The sequence below is a fragment of the Pectinophora gossypiella genome, chromosome 15, assembly GCF_024362695.1.
Source record: "Pectinophora gossypiella chromosome 15, ilPecGoss1.1, whole genome shotgun sequence".
Lineage (NCBI taxonomy): Eukaryota > Metazoa > Arthropoda > Insecta > Lepidoptera > Gelechiidae > Pectinophora > Pectinophora gossypiella.
Genome location: NC_065418.1, coordinates 7,005,454 through 7,023,203, shown reverse-complemented (window position 1 = coordinate 7,023,203; position 17,750 = coordinate 7,005,454). Strand labels below are relative to the sequence as shown.

Sequence of the window (17,750 nt, the reverse complement as noted above, 5' to 3'; positions counted from 1 at the left end):
TATCGGCTGTTTAGTTAACTCATGGATGTACAACAACCTCTTGTCTGTAAAGTTCTCTGTATTCTACTGCCCTGTACTATTTGTTTTTTCAATAATAGTATTTTATGCAACAGTTGTATAAGAAGGGTCAAAAAATGCGAGTGGCGTGAGTTGCGATGTGAGCCTTGGCGAACATCGCAATAAGAGACGCCACGAGCATTTTTTGACCTAGTTATACAACGTTGCATACAATACTTTTTCTACGACGACGTAATTTTAAATGAAACAAAAATTATTTTCCAACGCGCGGGAAAATGGCGGCAAATGTATACTTTTTTTTATAGTATATCTATGGCACCAAACAAAGTAAAGGTGCCAGTTTCCAGGTCAAAAAAAAAAAACAACAATGCTTTTTTGGCGACATTATAGTACAGTTACACTTTGTAAACAATGCTTTTATAGGCCATAGAGCGTACACTTTTTCAAAGAGTTTAATTATGTATGTACTTATATTAGACTTTTTGGTTATTTAAATGCCAGATTAAAGTAGAGGAGTAGAAAATAGTATTTTATGCAACAGTTGTATAAGAAGGGTCAAAAAATGCGAGTGGCGTGAGTTGCGATGTGAGCCTTGGCGAACATCGCAATAAGAGACGCCACGAGCATTTTTTGACCTAGTTATACAACGTTGCATACAATACTTTTTCTACGACGACGTAATTTTAAACGAAACACAAAAATTTTCCAATTTATTTTCCAACGCGCGGGAAAATGGCGGCAAATGTATACTTTTTTTTTATAGTATATCTATGGCACCAAAGTAAAGGTGCCAGTTTCCAGGTCAAAAAAAAAAACAACAACAATGCTTTTTTGGCGACATTATAGTACAGTTACACTTTGTAAACAATGCTTTTATAGGCCATAGAGCGTACACTTTTTCAAAGAGTTTAATTATGTATGTACTTATATTAGACTTTTTGGTTATTTAAATGCCAGATTAAAGTAGAGGAGTAGAAAAAGTATATTATTATTATCTATTATCAGAATAATTCTAATTTCGGTTATAATTATGTACTCAAATTTTTATTTTCACAGTTGACTAACTATAATGTCTATAATGACGTTATGTCTATACTGACTATAATGACGTTACAGATGTAGTTAGTAATAAAGTTAGGTAGGTTCGTTTTTAATTAGGTACTTACAATTTTCCTCTTGGAAAATGAGGCACAGAAGTATGTGAGCATTCATAATGATTCTGATTAAAATTTCCTTTTTACCGTACCTAAACAAAATAAGCTTTCTAAATACTTTGAAGTATTTTCCGTTATCGTTCCTATTACAGCATCAAAGCAAATAGGGTCATTCACCTATTTTTTGGCTGTAATTTTTTTTTAATTACGCGTTTGAAATTCATTACAATTTATTTTTCGTTCTTTAAAACGTTTCAATGTGCTTTGTGAAGATGAGGGCTCTCATTACAAATGTAATAAAAATAAAATCCCTCAAAGAACCCGCGACGAAAACCCCAGTGAATAATCAAGGTTTGCTTGTACCAACTGCATTCGCAAGCATTTGCATTTTCCTTTTACACTTTCCTGTATTACTATTCTGCATGCGTTTTAATATTTATCACTGCTACTTCACTAGTTAAGATTGTGAAAACCTTTCTGAACGCAAATAGAGTTGTGAAATTCGTACCCTACTAAGAAATTATGCTTTGTGTAAATGTTTTATATATGCTATAATTTTACTTCTATGAAAGTTAGCTCGCCGGTGTATTTAAGTGTTTGCTAATAACAAATATTCAGGACCTTCGCGATACAGGGTCTTTCTAGTGCGGGGTCCGTCAGTACATGTTCTAGTTTTTTGATAAATAAACATACGAGTATTCTATTCTATTCACAGAAATTCAAAAATGCAAGAGCATATGCATACACCAATTACTTTTAAATCATGATAAATACGTTATACGAATAATGCCTTTCAACATTCTGAAATACTGAGTATCGAGTCGTATACCTATCACTTTTCAATAGGGTTAGCAAGATTGTTTGCGTTCCTACGTATACCTTGATAAAAAGTCTTCAAAGTCACCTGTAGTACGTACGTACCTCATTTTGTGCCACTTAAATGAATAAATTAAAGCCTATGTCGCAATCCGGTGTAAAGGCCAAGTTTTTATCACGCCGGTCATTAACCTCGATATCGAAGAAAATACAATGAAACAAGAATACGACTATACTTATAATTCAAAATTCTTCTCTCGTGTGGGTTGTGAGGTGGATGACCGACCGCATCAACCCTGGTGTCAGGATTATTAATGAGCCGCCAAAGGCCGCTGACATGACTCATTGAACGACTACATACTTACAACAGTAAGTAGTAACCGGGACCAACGGCTTAAAGTGCCTTCCGAAGCACGAATCATCTTACTTTTGGACAATCAGGTGATCAGCGTGCAATGTCCTAATCAAACTAGGGATCACAAAGTGATTTTTGTGATTTGTCCCCACCGGGATTCGAACCCGGGACCTCCGGATTGTGAACACAACGCTCAAACACCAGCTAAGGGTGTCGCCTTCGACGGATACGTCTGGGAGAACATCGTCATCATCTATTTAAGAGTTTTTACATCGGGATCATTTCTATTTTGGGAAAATTCCCGTTAAGGGCACATCACTGCGCGTGTAGCCCGTGTTGGTACGCGTACGTAATATGAGGAAATGTCAAGAAGAGGAATGTGGTTAGCTGTTCGAGTTGTAGGTAAGTGCAAACACCTGTACAGAATCCGATGAGTAAAGTAATATTTACTGCGGAATTTCCGACCTTCGAAGGTCGTTGTTTTGCCATTTCTGCCTTATAATAAGATAGAATCTCGTATTCTTGGTTTGAAATTCGGAGTACTTATATTTGGACGCCTACATAACATGAGACGTGTAGGTAAAGGTATTCGGACATAAATTCGTTTGTTACAATGTGCGGGGAAACATTCTTCACAAACCATTATTTTAAGAATAGTATCGATTTGTGAAAAGGTGTCCTCCAGACATCCTATCTCGATGCCCTTTGACATAAAAGACTCGTAATAAGGCAAAAAACGAAGCTGTTACGTTGATCGAAAATTAAAACACAAAAAATATAGGTATTTCTTCATTTTAAAGGCTTCTATCATAATTTACGCCCACTAGGTACCTAACTCCCGTCTCCATTTTTCTCCAATCACCTAACTTTCCCAACTACTTAAACGAGTTTCGCGTTTGCTAAGGAAAACCTACCCTTTTTGTAATAAAATTTTTGACTAGCGTACTTACGTATTCAGCCATCGCATTTCGAGTTCCATTTGTATTTGTAAGTAATTACGTAAGAGGAAGTAGGAATATAACTTTCTGTAGCATGTTAGGTATAGCTATGGCATTAAACCAATAAGGTATGGAGAGGCTTGACGTCATCGACGTGATGGTGAACTGAACAGTCAAAGGTCGCGAGGGTTAGTTGACGCGAATGACGTCAAACGCTAATTCCTTATACGCACACCGCTAACCCGATTGTAATCGTTGAAATAGATAAAGGGTAAACCACAATTGGAATGCGAGTTTGATGTTTGTTTATATCATGATTATTTAACATACAAACGTCACGTTGGAATCCGTAACGGGTAAATAAGTTACCAGAAGATGACTTCCTTCGCCCTCTAGGTTAGTTAAAATGGGCAGTGTGGTCGTCATAACCTACGTTAACTTGTTAACTGTGTACCCATATTTTTTTCAAATAAATACGTGGGGTTAATAATTATACCCGTAGACATCTGTCCATCTGTTCGTTCAATATTCAACGAATAGACTTTACAAATTATCATTTCTTAGAAAATATTCAGTTCATGCGTCATTCATCGTATATAATTGCTTTCATGTGCCGACGCACGTCAAGAAATAAATAAATTCAATACCAAAAATAATCTTAAGTAAATATTTCGTTCGAAGCGATCGCTCTCTTAACTTTAACAAAACATAGTTCCGATTGGCGCGTGACGAATCCGATTATAAATATTCGTTTAACTGTTCGACGACTCGAAAATAGATTGCGCGCGCCAAAATCCTGCACTTCAGCATGAAAACAAAACACGCCGCGCGTCCATCGAAGTAATTTCGGTACTACTTTATTTACCTAACTCCGTTCCTCTTCTTTCTAAAATAAAGTCGATGAGTCGACTTTTTGCCAGGCAATTCTATTTATAATCGCTCGGACGCAAATATCGCGTGCTATGCTTGACCATTGACGCAATCGAGGGAAAAATGTGCGGGTGTTATTTAATGAAACGGTGGAAAGTCGGGTGGGCCGCCATATTGATGCTCCATGAACTTGGTCGGTTTTACGAGGCGCGTCGGGCCGCGGCCGTCACCATGCCATCCGCCGCGCCGGCCCGCCACTGCCAGCAACTAATTACGACCAATAAAACCCATGTAAACAAGCCATACATAAGCTGACGCGCTTCCACGTCGTGTTCCCGATTCACTTGTAATCACTTCTACTCGCAAACATTATACTAATAAGAACATGATTTAAAAAGGGAAACTGTTTGTTCGTGCATGAATAATGAAGTGTCGCGCTTCCATTTTCATAATCTAATTAAAACAAACCATCCCACCGTCTTTAATCATTTGCCCAAGGCACTTCTCAACAAGAGGGCATTTCAAGAAATTTTGAGAACATAAGACGCTTTTGCCGGCTTAGCATGTCGGGAATTGACCTATCACGTGGCCGGGTATTTAGTTCGTCTTGCAATGAATGTACCTCTGACTAGCCCACTTGGGATACAGTCGTGATGTTATGTTTAGACGGGAATCGTGACGTCAACCGAGCGATATCGACTCGGAAAGAAAATACATTTTTCATAACGTCCTCTGAATGTTTGAATGACGACAGTACATAGCCAATGTTTAAGATGACTCAGTGTCGGGCTTAAAGCTTTTTTATAAATCTTCTATTTTTATTAAGGGCGCACGGAGGACTAGGCTAATTAAGGCATGCTGTTAAAGCTCTTTATGCTATTTTCAGTACTTTACGGCTCAATAATTTCCAGTTTATATTTAAACTGTTACTATGTCTGCTTCAATTTTGTTGCCCATTGACCTAAAATGACCACAAATCCGCACTGCGCCAGTGTAGGGCCCAAGATTTATTACTGTGACGAACAGAAGCAGAGGTCTACGCCCTGACAATGGAATAAATGAAGCGAACATACGCTAATACAACGAGTGGTATGTGAAACATCCAACCGTCACGTTAGAAAGCCTAACGCGAACCCGTTTTAAGTTAAATCCCTGAAATTTCTAAACAGAATTCAAGCCAGGGAAGTTCAGGATTGTGAGGACCCCAACAACTTGAAACTTGTTTCTTGGAAGTTCGTAATTCTATTACGTTTCATTGAAGTTTCTTTGTTTCGTTGAAATTTCATTTATGAATTTTCAAAGTTTGTGGATGATTATGAAAAAGGAGCATTAAGGCGCCATCACTCGTATTTTATGTAACAACACGACGGACGAACAAAAACTTTGAATATTAAGTAATTCTCACTAAAACTGGACAACTTACTCGTACTAGAACTTTAAGTACAAGCAGGACCTAATATAATTTGTGGTTGCTGTCAGTTTGGGATTTTTCTGAAACACGCAACATTACTAGGCAATTAAGATTTGTAGCGATTGTAGCGTCAAACAACTAATCAAGCTTTGAATGACACGTTATGGAGATAGGTATAATTCCTAGACAATTTATCAGAATTTCATTGTTAGGTTATATATTTATGAAATTCCTTCCTAGAATATTTGTTATATAGGCAACATGACCAGAAAGTATCTGACACAACACACTGTAAAAATAAGATCCACGACCAATACTAACACCTATATTTATCTATTTTATTGCACAATATAAAATTACATAAGGCGATTAATTACTAGAACAATAAACATGCTATTAACACAGGATGTTATTTTAATTATCTAACATCTTTTCATAACGCTTATGGTTAATCCAAAGGCTTTATTATCCGCATGCAATGTAATTAGTTTCGTAAACGGAAAGGCATGCAAGAGCATGTGAAGGAAAAGTATATAACGCACCTCAAATATACTTCCAGCCGATAATAAGCGCACGCGATGTTTGCACGTACGATGGAAACGGGTATAACTCCAGTTACATTCCAACCAAGCATAAATAATAATATATCTATGGTCATGATATACTCGTAAATAGTATATGGTCAAACCAAAGTGACTTGCACCCTTATCGGTTAGATTGAAAGGACAATGCTCAAAATGTATTGACGAAAAACCCAGAAATCGATTTCGCGGATCATGACGACGCCACCTATGTCAATCGATTAGTTATTAAATCAAAAAGCATCACAGTGGAATCCATGGGAGTTAGAAGTTATGTAACAAAATGTAAAAAATATATCCTCGAAATGTATGTACCTAGTAGTACTACTTACCAATTGACGAGTTATAATGAGTTTAATTAATGGGATTTAAACACTACTTTCACTTCTTTTTCCTTTCCTTTCCTTGGGATACAGAACTTGTCAGAAAATATAATGAAAACATCTCAGGAAAAAAAATAAAAACTATAAATTAAACGAAAAAGGCGGGGGCGCTTTAACTTTTATGTCGAAACAGACTGCTTTCACGAGTGTCGTAAAACCGCCTTTTTTTGAGTTACACCGCTTTTCATTGGATACTCTTGGATATTTGTATGAAAAAATGAGACATTATGTCTGACGTTGCGTGCGGAACGCAATGCGCATTTAATATCCGGACCATGTATGACCTGTCTTTTACACCGCAGATTAGCAAAATATATTGCTATAATAACTCTTTATGTGCACACACACGCGTATTCTACACATCCGTTTGTTACAACAGTGTGTAGTCGTGTTTCAAAAGCGTAGACATTGTTACAGTAAATTATTCAAGTAAAATCTATGTCAAAATTGGGAAATAATTGATGTAATTCAAATTTTATACCGTACTGTATAAAGGAGACAAGACATAGATTATAATCATCGCATCCGCAGAACAGAAAAACAATTTTCTTGTCTTTTTCTAATCTATGATCTGATCTACTCATATCACCATATTTACAACAGAAATGTGATTCTGTCTATTGTATTACGATTAAGTATATTGACCAGAGCCCCAGTAAGTATAATAAATCTTTTAAAATGTTAGATTAATTATTAAATTCTCCAGTGAATCAACACCTCGTTCAACACCTCAAAGTTCTATATTATGGAAATTATGCCCTTATTATTCCCGAGACATATTCTCACAGGTGTCGGCAAATCACAAGTTCGTTCAAAGTTAGTAGTTGTTTAGAATATAAGATATTCAATTTACGGATGGTCCACCCAATTATGGGAACTCGTGGGCTGCCAAAGAAAAGGCGGAATTTCCAAAACAAGAATTTTCTATTACGTATTTGAATTATTCATAAATTGAGATACTTTGGCTGCATAAAAATATAAGCTCGTTATAAGGGTGTGAATCTCTTATTGCCTTCGGCAGAGGTTATTTAGATAATAAATAACAAGTAGGAAGGAAACATAGAGGAGAGGTACAGATGGTTCAGCTAAAGCCACCTCACTAAATTGACTTCTATAAACCTCGGCTAGCTCTAGGAGTAAGCAGAGGATAATCCCTTCGTTAGCCCCGATTCAAATAAGTTCTTCAAATAGAAAACAATTCCCAGGACTGTAGAATTGTATAATAGGCAGGATTTTGCCTGGGAAAATACGAGAGTACTTCAGTGGAGTGTCACAGACAGACAAGCTTTAATGCCAAAGCCAACATTTATGGTACGAACGAAACACTTTTGAATGCACCTGTAGGTATAGTGTAATTTAAATATCATTGTCCGTGCCCTCATTTCTTAGTTTTGTCTTGCAAAGTATAAATGTAATTTCAATTTAATGAATTAAAATCACTAGCAAATTATCTACAAAACACAGTGTAACCTCGTTGTATGAGCGGAATTGCTAATTAAAATTTTATTTCCCTCTACATTAATGCAATTTCCAGTAGAATTATAAGGGTTGTCATTTATTGAAATGAGAACCTTTGTAAAATTTACGTCGACTGTGAAACCTGCTTGCGGACGAATTACGTAAATAATCTGAGGAAGGCTGGCCTGCGGGTGAAAAGAGGAAAATATTTTCAGGATACCTATTCAGTATTTTGCGTTGAATATGACCTCAACCCTCCCACGTAGGAAAGTTGGGGGAAAGCGGAAAAGTGTCGCTTTTCACGTTAAGTACGTACCTACCTTTTTTGCTACGTAAAATGCGAAATAATGCGGTGAACTGACTGACGCACATTCCTCAATATTTAGTTGGAAAATATTATTTACGGCAGAATGTTACTTAGAAAGTTATATCGAGAAGATACGTCTTAATTTTACCTAACCTATTATTCTCGCTATTACTGTTACAATGCAATCCGCTTTCTAATTATTATTCACGCCATTAAATACATAATTCACCCTCCGGCCGAGCAATAACGACATTGTAATGATTCGCTCCATTACGTAACATAGTTTTTCCAGTAACATTTCTCATATCTGCAATTTTTACCCACGTCACGTGTGCCAACCCTCTGTAACCTACACTCTATTTTGGACCCAAGAGACTTGTAACGACCTCTTGAATAAAATAAGTACCTATCGCCGCTGCTCTAGCGCGAAAATAAGTAATTTAACGAAGAAACTTTAACATAGCTCTGAACAATTCGTCTCAGTATATTTGTCAACTAATTCGCTGTAAAGGGAGAATTTACGAGGCATCCGTTAACACATTAGTCTGTCATCGGTGAACCGTGGTTTGATGTTGATAATGAGTGCGATGATATATTGTTTCAGGATAGATTATTGTTAATGAAGCGACGCATTTCTTTTTATTTATGTTAGCACGTCGTGTTTATATAGTCATTAACTTTTCTTACGTCAAACCTCCAGTGCGAAACGTATCGACGGCGCGCAGGCGTCAATGGGAACTATTTCTGGCACGGCCGTCATCACCTTCAAGGTGCTTATTGAATTAACAAAAAAGGACGTACGTATACCGTAGGAATATTTATCTAAAAATGTACATTTTCGTATACTAGTTCAAACTTCACAATAATTGGGTCCCAGACTCACGTGTAAGGCTCATCTCTGTCGCATATCAGTTTCAGGGATTATAAAACCGTAATCCACACCATCATGTTTGAAAGTGCCATTCGTTTCTATGTCATTTCTGCTTCCCAGCGTTTCCTTTAAAATATTGCAGTAGTACCTCACTACTCAACTCCATTGAAACCACGAATACATGTTTTATGTATATGAGTTTACAATTCCATTTAGCTACCTGTTTGTTACGGCTTTTTAGCGAATTACAACGAAATATTCCGTACCTTCGATTACTGTTAATATTAAGTATAGAATGCATGAAATATGCATAATGTATTCCAATTTGAAACTACTGTCATCAGATCTAATTTTGTCTACATTTAAATCGATATTATTCAAGCGTTGTGTTTTCATTGCCACGATATTCTCTCCAGGTGACTATTGATTAAGTTTCTATCTTCCAGCTATTATGAGCACTTGCACTTTATTTTTCAGAACCTGTTTTCCTGTCAGGGGCTATTTAACAAAATTCAAAATAAACGTGTCATTGTATATGCACTTTTACAATCTTATAGGTAATACGTTTTAGAAAACCGCTTTGAAAGTAGCCATCCGATGAAGTGCTGCTATGTATCCAATGCACGGAAACAGCATTTTCTAGTTTTCAGAATAGCAATGTTAACTGGTGTAAACCGGTGGGAAATAAAAATGTGATTCGTCGTGTTAGGCGGGCGCTAGCGGTTGCGGGATGCATGATTGAACATACCGATGACGCAAGTGGCCGAGTGTCCGCTTATCGATTTCATTATTTTTTTATCTCGCAGCAACTGGAGTATAGGTTTTCAGCCAGTCGAAACGACTGCTTAATTGTTTTATCTATTCCTGCTAACTATTTGACGTAAACAACATTTACACATCGCTAGACTCCATTCAACTGTACACAAATATTCGTTAAATGTTGTTTTTGTAAAAGAAATTCCTTTAGCGGTAAATCTGTTTGGATTGTTATTTCGGCGGGTAGTTGGAGTTGAACTCTGTAAATCCCGGATTGGAGGGTGTTTGGGATTCTTTCCTCCAGATTATTGGAAGTAAAAAGTCTTCTCTGAATTGAGAATTTGAGCTTGTCAATAACGCTCTCAACGTTTAAATGATATTTGCCGTAAATTCCCTTTCAATCAACTGTCAATCTATACATAGCATCAGTGTCTATTTCGAGAATTTAATATAAGTATTTATTAGAGATAGTAAAATTAAACGTAGAAGATGGTAGGTGGCAAATTGCGTCATGCAGAATAATTTATAGACTTGCTAGTAAACAGGGCTTCAGACGGCTTCTGAAAATATCCTAATTTAATGGAAAATACTGATATGTTCTTGCAACAAAGTGAGGGATGTTTTTATTGCTCTCTTTATGTAAAAATATTTTTTGCATAAAGGATTTCAACGTGGCGTTGCGTCATACCCAAAGCCTCGCAAACAATGCGGCTTTGTCGTGTCGTGCTTATATCCGCGCTTCGAGATCCTTTTACTAGCACAAGGCCTGTTGGTAACATATTTACTCTCACTAGGGCAACATTATTACTATGAGGAAAAACTACATTAACCATATAATCATCGGAAATAAACAGTGAATATTATATTGCACCGACATTTTTTTCTGCATTCTATTACCGAAGCATTTTCTTCTAATTTCTACTTTCTGCCATTTGGCATAGGCCATAGGTAGATATAATGCCAAGAATATATAATAATCGATGATATCTAAGTAATCCCCTTTTTAACAAGATTTAATCGTGCCAGTTTATGGCCGTGTGTAAGTGGTCCGAATATCAAGTAAACACCTTATATTATTACGTAAGAAGACTCGTCACCCAACTCTATAAAGAAGTTTAATACATCATCAAAGCCGTCTGAAAAGCACGCTAGAAGTGCTGGGAAAATTAACTCCCTAACAAGATTGTAAATTAGCTAGAGCTGTAATTACACGGGATATTAAACTTAGCATATTTTTAGCAGCATATATCTACATTTAACACAGTTAAGTATGTTGATCCAAAGGTAAAGAAACTACCCATAAATAGGGATTGTAATTTATTCATAACGATAAATAATGATATTTTACGATTTACTTGTTTAAGAATTCATGTTTATTTTACTTAAGAAAGTATTTACATATTTAAAAGAGTATTATTATAGTTTGTTTATTTATATATAACGTGTTCTCTCCGTTAAAGTACAACCGGCGAAATAAATTATGTGAGAACGTGTCTCAACACACAATTCCCTAATTATTCGTACACGATTTGTGAATGACAGCGCGAAATGTCAAAGGGAATATTATCCCCAACGCGAGGACGCCAAAAATAACTTCTTGAATGGGAATCATATTACCCACGTATATAATATAGGTAGCTCAATTTTGAATCGCCCCTGACGGCACGTGTAACAAAAGTGATTTAGGAAAAGTTATACGATTCTGTTATTATTATAATAATAATCAGATTTTTTTCAATACATAACACCAAAATAGAATCCAATCATTTCTATTTGCTTTGAGGCATGGTTCATATAAAACGAATATCGAATGTTCTTCCTTGCAAGGACTAACCCCAACTATACTTTACCTATCCATTCTATACCCATTCCCCATAACCAAAAGCTTGTGCTTAAAGAAAAAAATCCTTTACTTTATTTTTAATATTCCTCGAAATCCTCCACAAATAATCGTTAAAAAGGATACGCCCGTCCATCCGTCTCCAACCATTCACGTTTACTCGTAACAATGAACCCTTTCACATTCCCGGGTATTATATTGAGGAGCAACAATAGTATGTTTGAGATCTTGCGAGATGAATTTTCGCAGATTTTGGCAAATTTCGTCTAGAATAGACACTATCAGTCCAGACCCATAGAGTATTACACGTGTTATGTATGATAGGTATATTTATAACGTACTCGAAGTAATAAAAATTTCTTCGTTCACAACCTTACCTTTTGGGGGTTCATGAAATACTATATTATGTATTCTTTTAGCAGCTTGTAGCTTCAGTTGCATATTTCTAATTGGAATGCAAACTGAACGTGTTTTGAAGCTTTATTAAGGATTTTTTATAATAGTTCCCATATTAAATTCCTCAATAATCCCATGTTACCTATTTTTCAATAGTTAATAAATGATGTTTAGCTAATTCAATCAGATGAGATTCCGGATCAGGCCACACTGAAGCAATTCTTCTTAAAAAGCAATATTACACTTTTGCTGATAACTAACAGTAAAGTCTGGGTGTCTTTTGTCGGATAAAGCTACGAAGACACATTTTTGTTGCGTAACAAATAGAATACTTGTAGACTTAACAGTAGGCTGAGATAAGACTAAATAGTTTTGTGAATACTTAACTTGGTTTTGTGTATTCTAAATTATCTAAAGTAGGATTTGTTGAAAACTATATAGTATTAAAGAAGGAAATGAATTTATGAAGTCCTAATAAGTCCTATTTGATTTGGATAAATCTCACTTTAGCTAAAGTTTAAACATATATGACTTAATCACAATTCTTGATTGCTACTTGGGCGAAGTAATAAAAATTTCTTCGTTCACAACCTTACCTTTTGGGGGTTCATGAAATACTATATTATGTATTCTTTTAGCAGCTTGTAGCTTCACTTGCATATTTCTAATTGGAATGCAAACTGAACGTGTTTTGAAGCTTTATTAAGGATTTTTTATAATAGTTCCCATATTAAATTCCTCAATAATCCCATGTTACCTATTTTTCAATAGTTAATAAATGATGTTTAGCTAATTCAATCAGATGAGATTCCGGATCAGGCCACACTGAAGCAATTCTTCTTAAAAAGCAATATTACACTTTTGCTGATAACTAACAGTAAAGTCTGGGTGTCTTTTGTCGGATAAAGCTACGAAGACACATTTTTGTTGCGTAACAAATAGAACATGCCTTGTAAATTCCTTCGTTTACACTGACCTTCGCTCATGAAGTAGGGTATCCGGAATCGGCCGGAGAGCACGCGATCCCTCAACGACTGCAGTGTGGACCCGTCGAAAGGCAGAGCCCCACAAACCAGCACGTACAGCACCACTCCGAGACTCTGAAATGTATTCTTAAGATTAGCATCTATTGTTAATATTGTGCAGATTTTGTTCCATATAAGATCTTATTTGTCTTAGCTATCCACTATCTGAAGGTTGTTTCATGACTAAGCGTCTGGGTGCCTATCAAAGTCTATGTGGCAAATATTAGTATTGCAGTCAATCAATTTTCCGGTAGATAGTTTTGAAAAAACCTTGGAAACTAACAGAATATTGTTGAGTAAAGACCAATATAGCCCCTGTGAAAAACGGGATAACGCTAGGGGGATGAAAGACCAATACAACCTTGTAGATACGTATGTGCAACGAATTGAAAAGAGAACGCCGCCGTTGCATATAAAGGAGTGACAGAATCAGGACGGATCACAATTATTTTTGATAGAATTTGCAATATTCATTGCACCAGAAAGTCCATCGAAAAATCCAAAAGTCAGAAGTGCCCAAGCAATGCGTAAAGTAGATATATGCATTAATAGTGGTCTAGCTTATTAATTTTCTCTTGACACCGTTTATTGAATACTATCGAGCAAGCCTTATTTCATTAAAAAGGAGAATATTGTTTCCCGACTGAAAAAATGAGTTTATTATTAAGATCGGTTGAAGAAATTCTTACTAGGTCACTTAATAAACTCGGTAGAGTTCATTCAATATTTATTGAATAAGCTACTTCGATTTCGTAGAATTATTTGAACTATGTCACCTGCTGGGCACCCAAGTAAAAACAGAACAATAATTTACTTTCATCTTCTATTTACTATGTTTTAAATAACAATACATTTTTTGAAAAATATGCTTCAAACACTTTTAACCTTCTTGCTCTTTGATTATCGCCAAGTGAAGCCGAGTATTCGGGGGATTAGGGTTCGATCCTGAGTTCATCTGGGGAATGTTCAGCGGGCGGTTGATTTTTCAGATGTTTTTTGTAGTCAATGAATTCGCTCATTTTGAACAACATTTTCCAGAGTTTTCATTATTATTGTTTATAACATTCTTCTTAAGCCTTCAAACCGAAACTCTCAAATCAAAATCAACTTACCCAAATATCAATTTCCGGGCCGGTATATCGTTTGCCTTCGAACACTTCTGGCGCAGCGTAAGGTGGTGATCCACACCAGGTAGCTAAAAGCTCCCCAGTAGCATAGTAGTTACTAAAGCCGAAATCTGCGATCTTGATGTTCATATTTGCGTCCAACAGCAAGTTCTCCGCCTGATGGAAAAAGTTTGTGTTAAAAACTTATTTAACCTCTGAAACTTATCACAAGTAAATAAGTCAACAAAATGTTGAGCTACTTTGACGAGAAGATGTCCCCTCAAGCGGTAATAGGAAAACTAAGTTACGCGAAACGGCAAATTGGTGAAACTTTTAACACTTATTTTTATTAGACTCGTGTACAACAGTTAACTAAATGGAAGATGTGTTTTGGGCAACAAAATCTATCTACTTGTGTGGTGTATCATCCCCTCATTAGCACTCAAAGTAACACGTTACTAATCCGAAACCTGATTAGACCTAAGTAGAAAGTACAGTAGTTACCATACCCTCTGTTTAATGACGGACTTTCCAGGCTACGTTCTTCAAAATCAATACAGATGGCGCTGTACAGATTTTCCTTCGTTTAACGTTCTAATTTCATGAATAACAGACATATGCATCTTTTATCTTTTTTTTTGGGTACTTCTCAATTATGGCCGGGTGAGAGCCTTCAGCGCTCCCCATTTGCCCAGCCAAGTAGTTAATGCCATCTGCGGCAAACCTACAATAAAGCGTCAAAAAACCGTACGTAGCCTGGAAAGTCCTTCATTAGATATCCATTAATAACATTTCGTACATTCAATCATTCAACAATCTCCAAAAAAAAATAGTTAGGTCTATCTCTATCTTTACTAAGACCAACAACAACAATGCGAAACACATTTTTTTCCCAAGATAACGGCAATTTGATAACGAATTATGAACTTATGATTCATCGTATCATAAACGATGGTTCGTTTTTTTTTCGTATCACCTGACATCGATGGTACATTACATACTACATACACATAAAATGCTTAAAAGATCACATTTAAAAGAAACAAATTATCTGCTGACCCTACCCTTTATATTAATTGGCAAATTATTGTATTTAAGGCTGCGTTTCCATTGACACGGAGCTGTGCGGAGATGTACAGGAATCGACCAATTACCGTGAAGGAGAGAGTGACAGAGCGTCTTCGTTTTTCGCTCTCTCGAACGCTGTGATTGGTCAAATCCGCACTTCTCCGCTCATCTCCGCGTCAGAGGAAACCCGGCCTAAGAGTATACGGAGCACAGTAATACGCTGCTCAACTACGGGTCGGCAGATTCTTGCGTAATTTCTTCACCAATATATTGTCACGAAATTTAGGTTCATCATTTAACACCAAATCCCAATACAAATAACTAGGGTGTACTCAGCATTAAATAAAATACACACTTCAATCAAGTTCAATCCATTAAAACGATCCTTATCGCAATCTGAACAAATAAGTCCTTACCTACTAGCAAATAAATAGAAAAGTCAACTTTGGGGCACATCGAATCAAATATTGTTTCAATCTCCGTTCAATTCTATTTGTGATCCAACCCATCAGTTTTATTTAAATAGTGATATTAGAGTTAGTTTTACGAAGTTTACTTCGAGTTTTGTTACCTTAAGTAAGAACATCGTTGAAATTCAGTTTCATTCATATTTCGCGTCTTATAAAATTTGAATTCAACTGACTTGTTTAACTTTTAAAAGCAACAATGACTTCATGGACAAATTAAATGAAAGTATTTATTTAAATAAACGACTTTGTTTTGTTCAATAACAGACTGTTTTGAAACAATAGCTCTTTTGTAATTCGTTCACAAAATTGTGTACTTACTATATACTTTCGATTTAGTAAGAAGTGTTTTAATTACGTATTGTTAATCATCATACATATTTATTAAAGAATATTAACTTCAGATTAACCCAGTATAGCAGCTGTAAAGTTCCAGGTTTGATTCTAAGTTGAGTTATTTTCTTGTTTCAACACATAAATAAAGCCTACCGATTTTATTATTTTTTAAATTTTTGTCATACTTAAAATTTTTAAAACTATCTTGAACTCATGTATTGTCTTTTTTTGATGATTACTTTGTTAAACTTAATTTTTACTAGTCTATCTCAGTATTTCGAACACAATTCTTGTAATTGTTATGAGAATAATTTAATACTTAATGTTAATTAAAAATACCATAATACCTTTATATTGTTAATACGATGTACTTTGAACAGGCGTGCGTGTATGAAGCGATTGATGAATGTGGAGGAAGCACTCTTGCTTTGTGTGTGTGTCAGGATCGAAGCAAATGGAATTCTATAGTCTCTGATTACCCCGGTGGGAAATAGGCGTGAGTTTATGTATGTATGTATGTAATTAAAAATACCAAAATTAAAATTTTGGCCCGACTCATATAAACATCTAAGTTTGTATAGAAACCGCATTAATTAAACAGCTATTTTTCAACTTATTACGTACTTTTTGATTAAGCCAATCATTATTATAGCTTCCGTTTTTTTGTTATTTCCATGTAACTAAAACTTAAAAAAATATTTGTTACGAATGTTCTTCCTTTGATTTGATTGATATTTACTTTTGGCGTTTGTTTCTCTCTCTTAGGTCTGGCCGTCATATCTGAGGATCGTGGTCAGCATCAGGGTCTCCTTCGTGCTTCGGAAGGCACGTTAAGCCGTTGGTCCCGGCTGCATTAGCAGTCGTTAATAACCACCAATCCGCACTGGGCCCGCGTGGTGGTTTAAGGCCCGATCACCCTATCCATCCATAGGGAAGGCCCGTGCCCCAGCAGTGGGGACGTTAATGGGCTGATGATGATGATTATTATTATTTTGGGGTCTTATTTAGGATTAATATATATACTTATAATTATTTGACTAAATGTAAATGTTTGTATAAACAAACCTTGAGATCCCTGTGCACTATCCGTCTTTCATGACAGTACTCCACAGCCGACAGAATCTGCCAAAACTTCCGTCTTGCCGCCTGCTCCGCCATTCGCCCATACCGAGCGATGTAATCTGCGCAAAAAAAACACATTTTACGATCAGATGCCAATTAACACCCACTGCAAACGACCTTATTTGATGACCGATGTGATCATAGGCACGAATGACGTCTTCTGAATACATAATTATAACTATAATGTAAAGCACGTTTTGAAGATAGTTAGTTATTAGATTATATAAACCGAAAATAATCGCTGAACATACATGGGGTGTTTCTGGTAGCCAATAAGCCCCTTTATCTATTTATTCATTTTTAAACGTGAACCTCTGGGCCACCCTGTATACATATGTAGCTTTATTACTTGACACGTCGAAATCAAAATTTGCGCAATGAAAAATCTCTGTTGTACCCAACGTATATAACACCTACCCAAATATATTTAATACCTATTGGATAACTTTGTCGCGTGTTTTTTATCGAATTA

At 36.0% G+C, this 17,750-nt stretch overlaps 1 protein-coding gene across 1 annotated transcript in view; it reads right to left on the bottom strand.

Annotated features, from left to right (window-relative positions):
- LOC126372936 (serine/threonine-protein kinase SIK2) overlaps positions 1-17,750 on the bottom strand; it is a 62,286-nt gene that overhangs the window by 5,294 nt on the left and 39,242 nt on the right. Inside the window, exons 4-6 of the mRNA XM_050018845.1 lie at positions 17,222-17,337; positions 14,292-14,462; positions 13,131-13,254 (exon numbers count right to left, since the gene is read on the bottom strand). Of these exons, the coding sequence (XP_049874802.1) occupies positions 13,131-13,254; positions 14,292-14,462; positions 17,222-17,337 (411 nt within the window). The remainder of the gene's footprint in view (positions 1-13,130; positions 13,255-14,291; positions 14,463-17,221; positions 17,338-17,750) is intronic.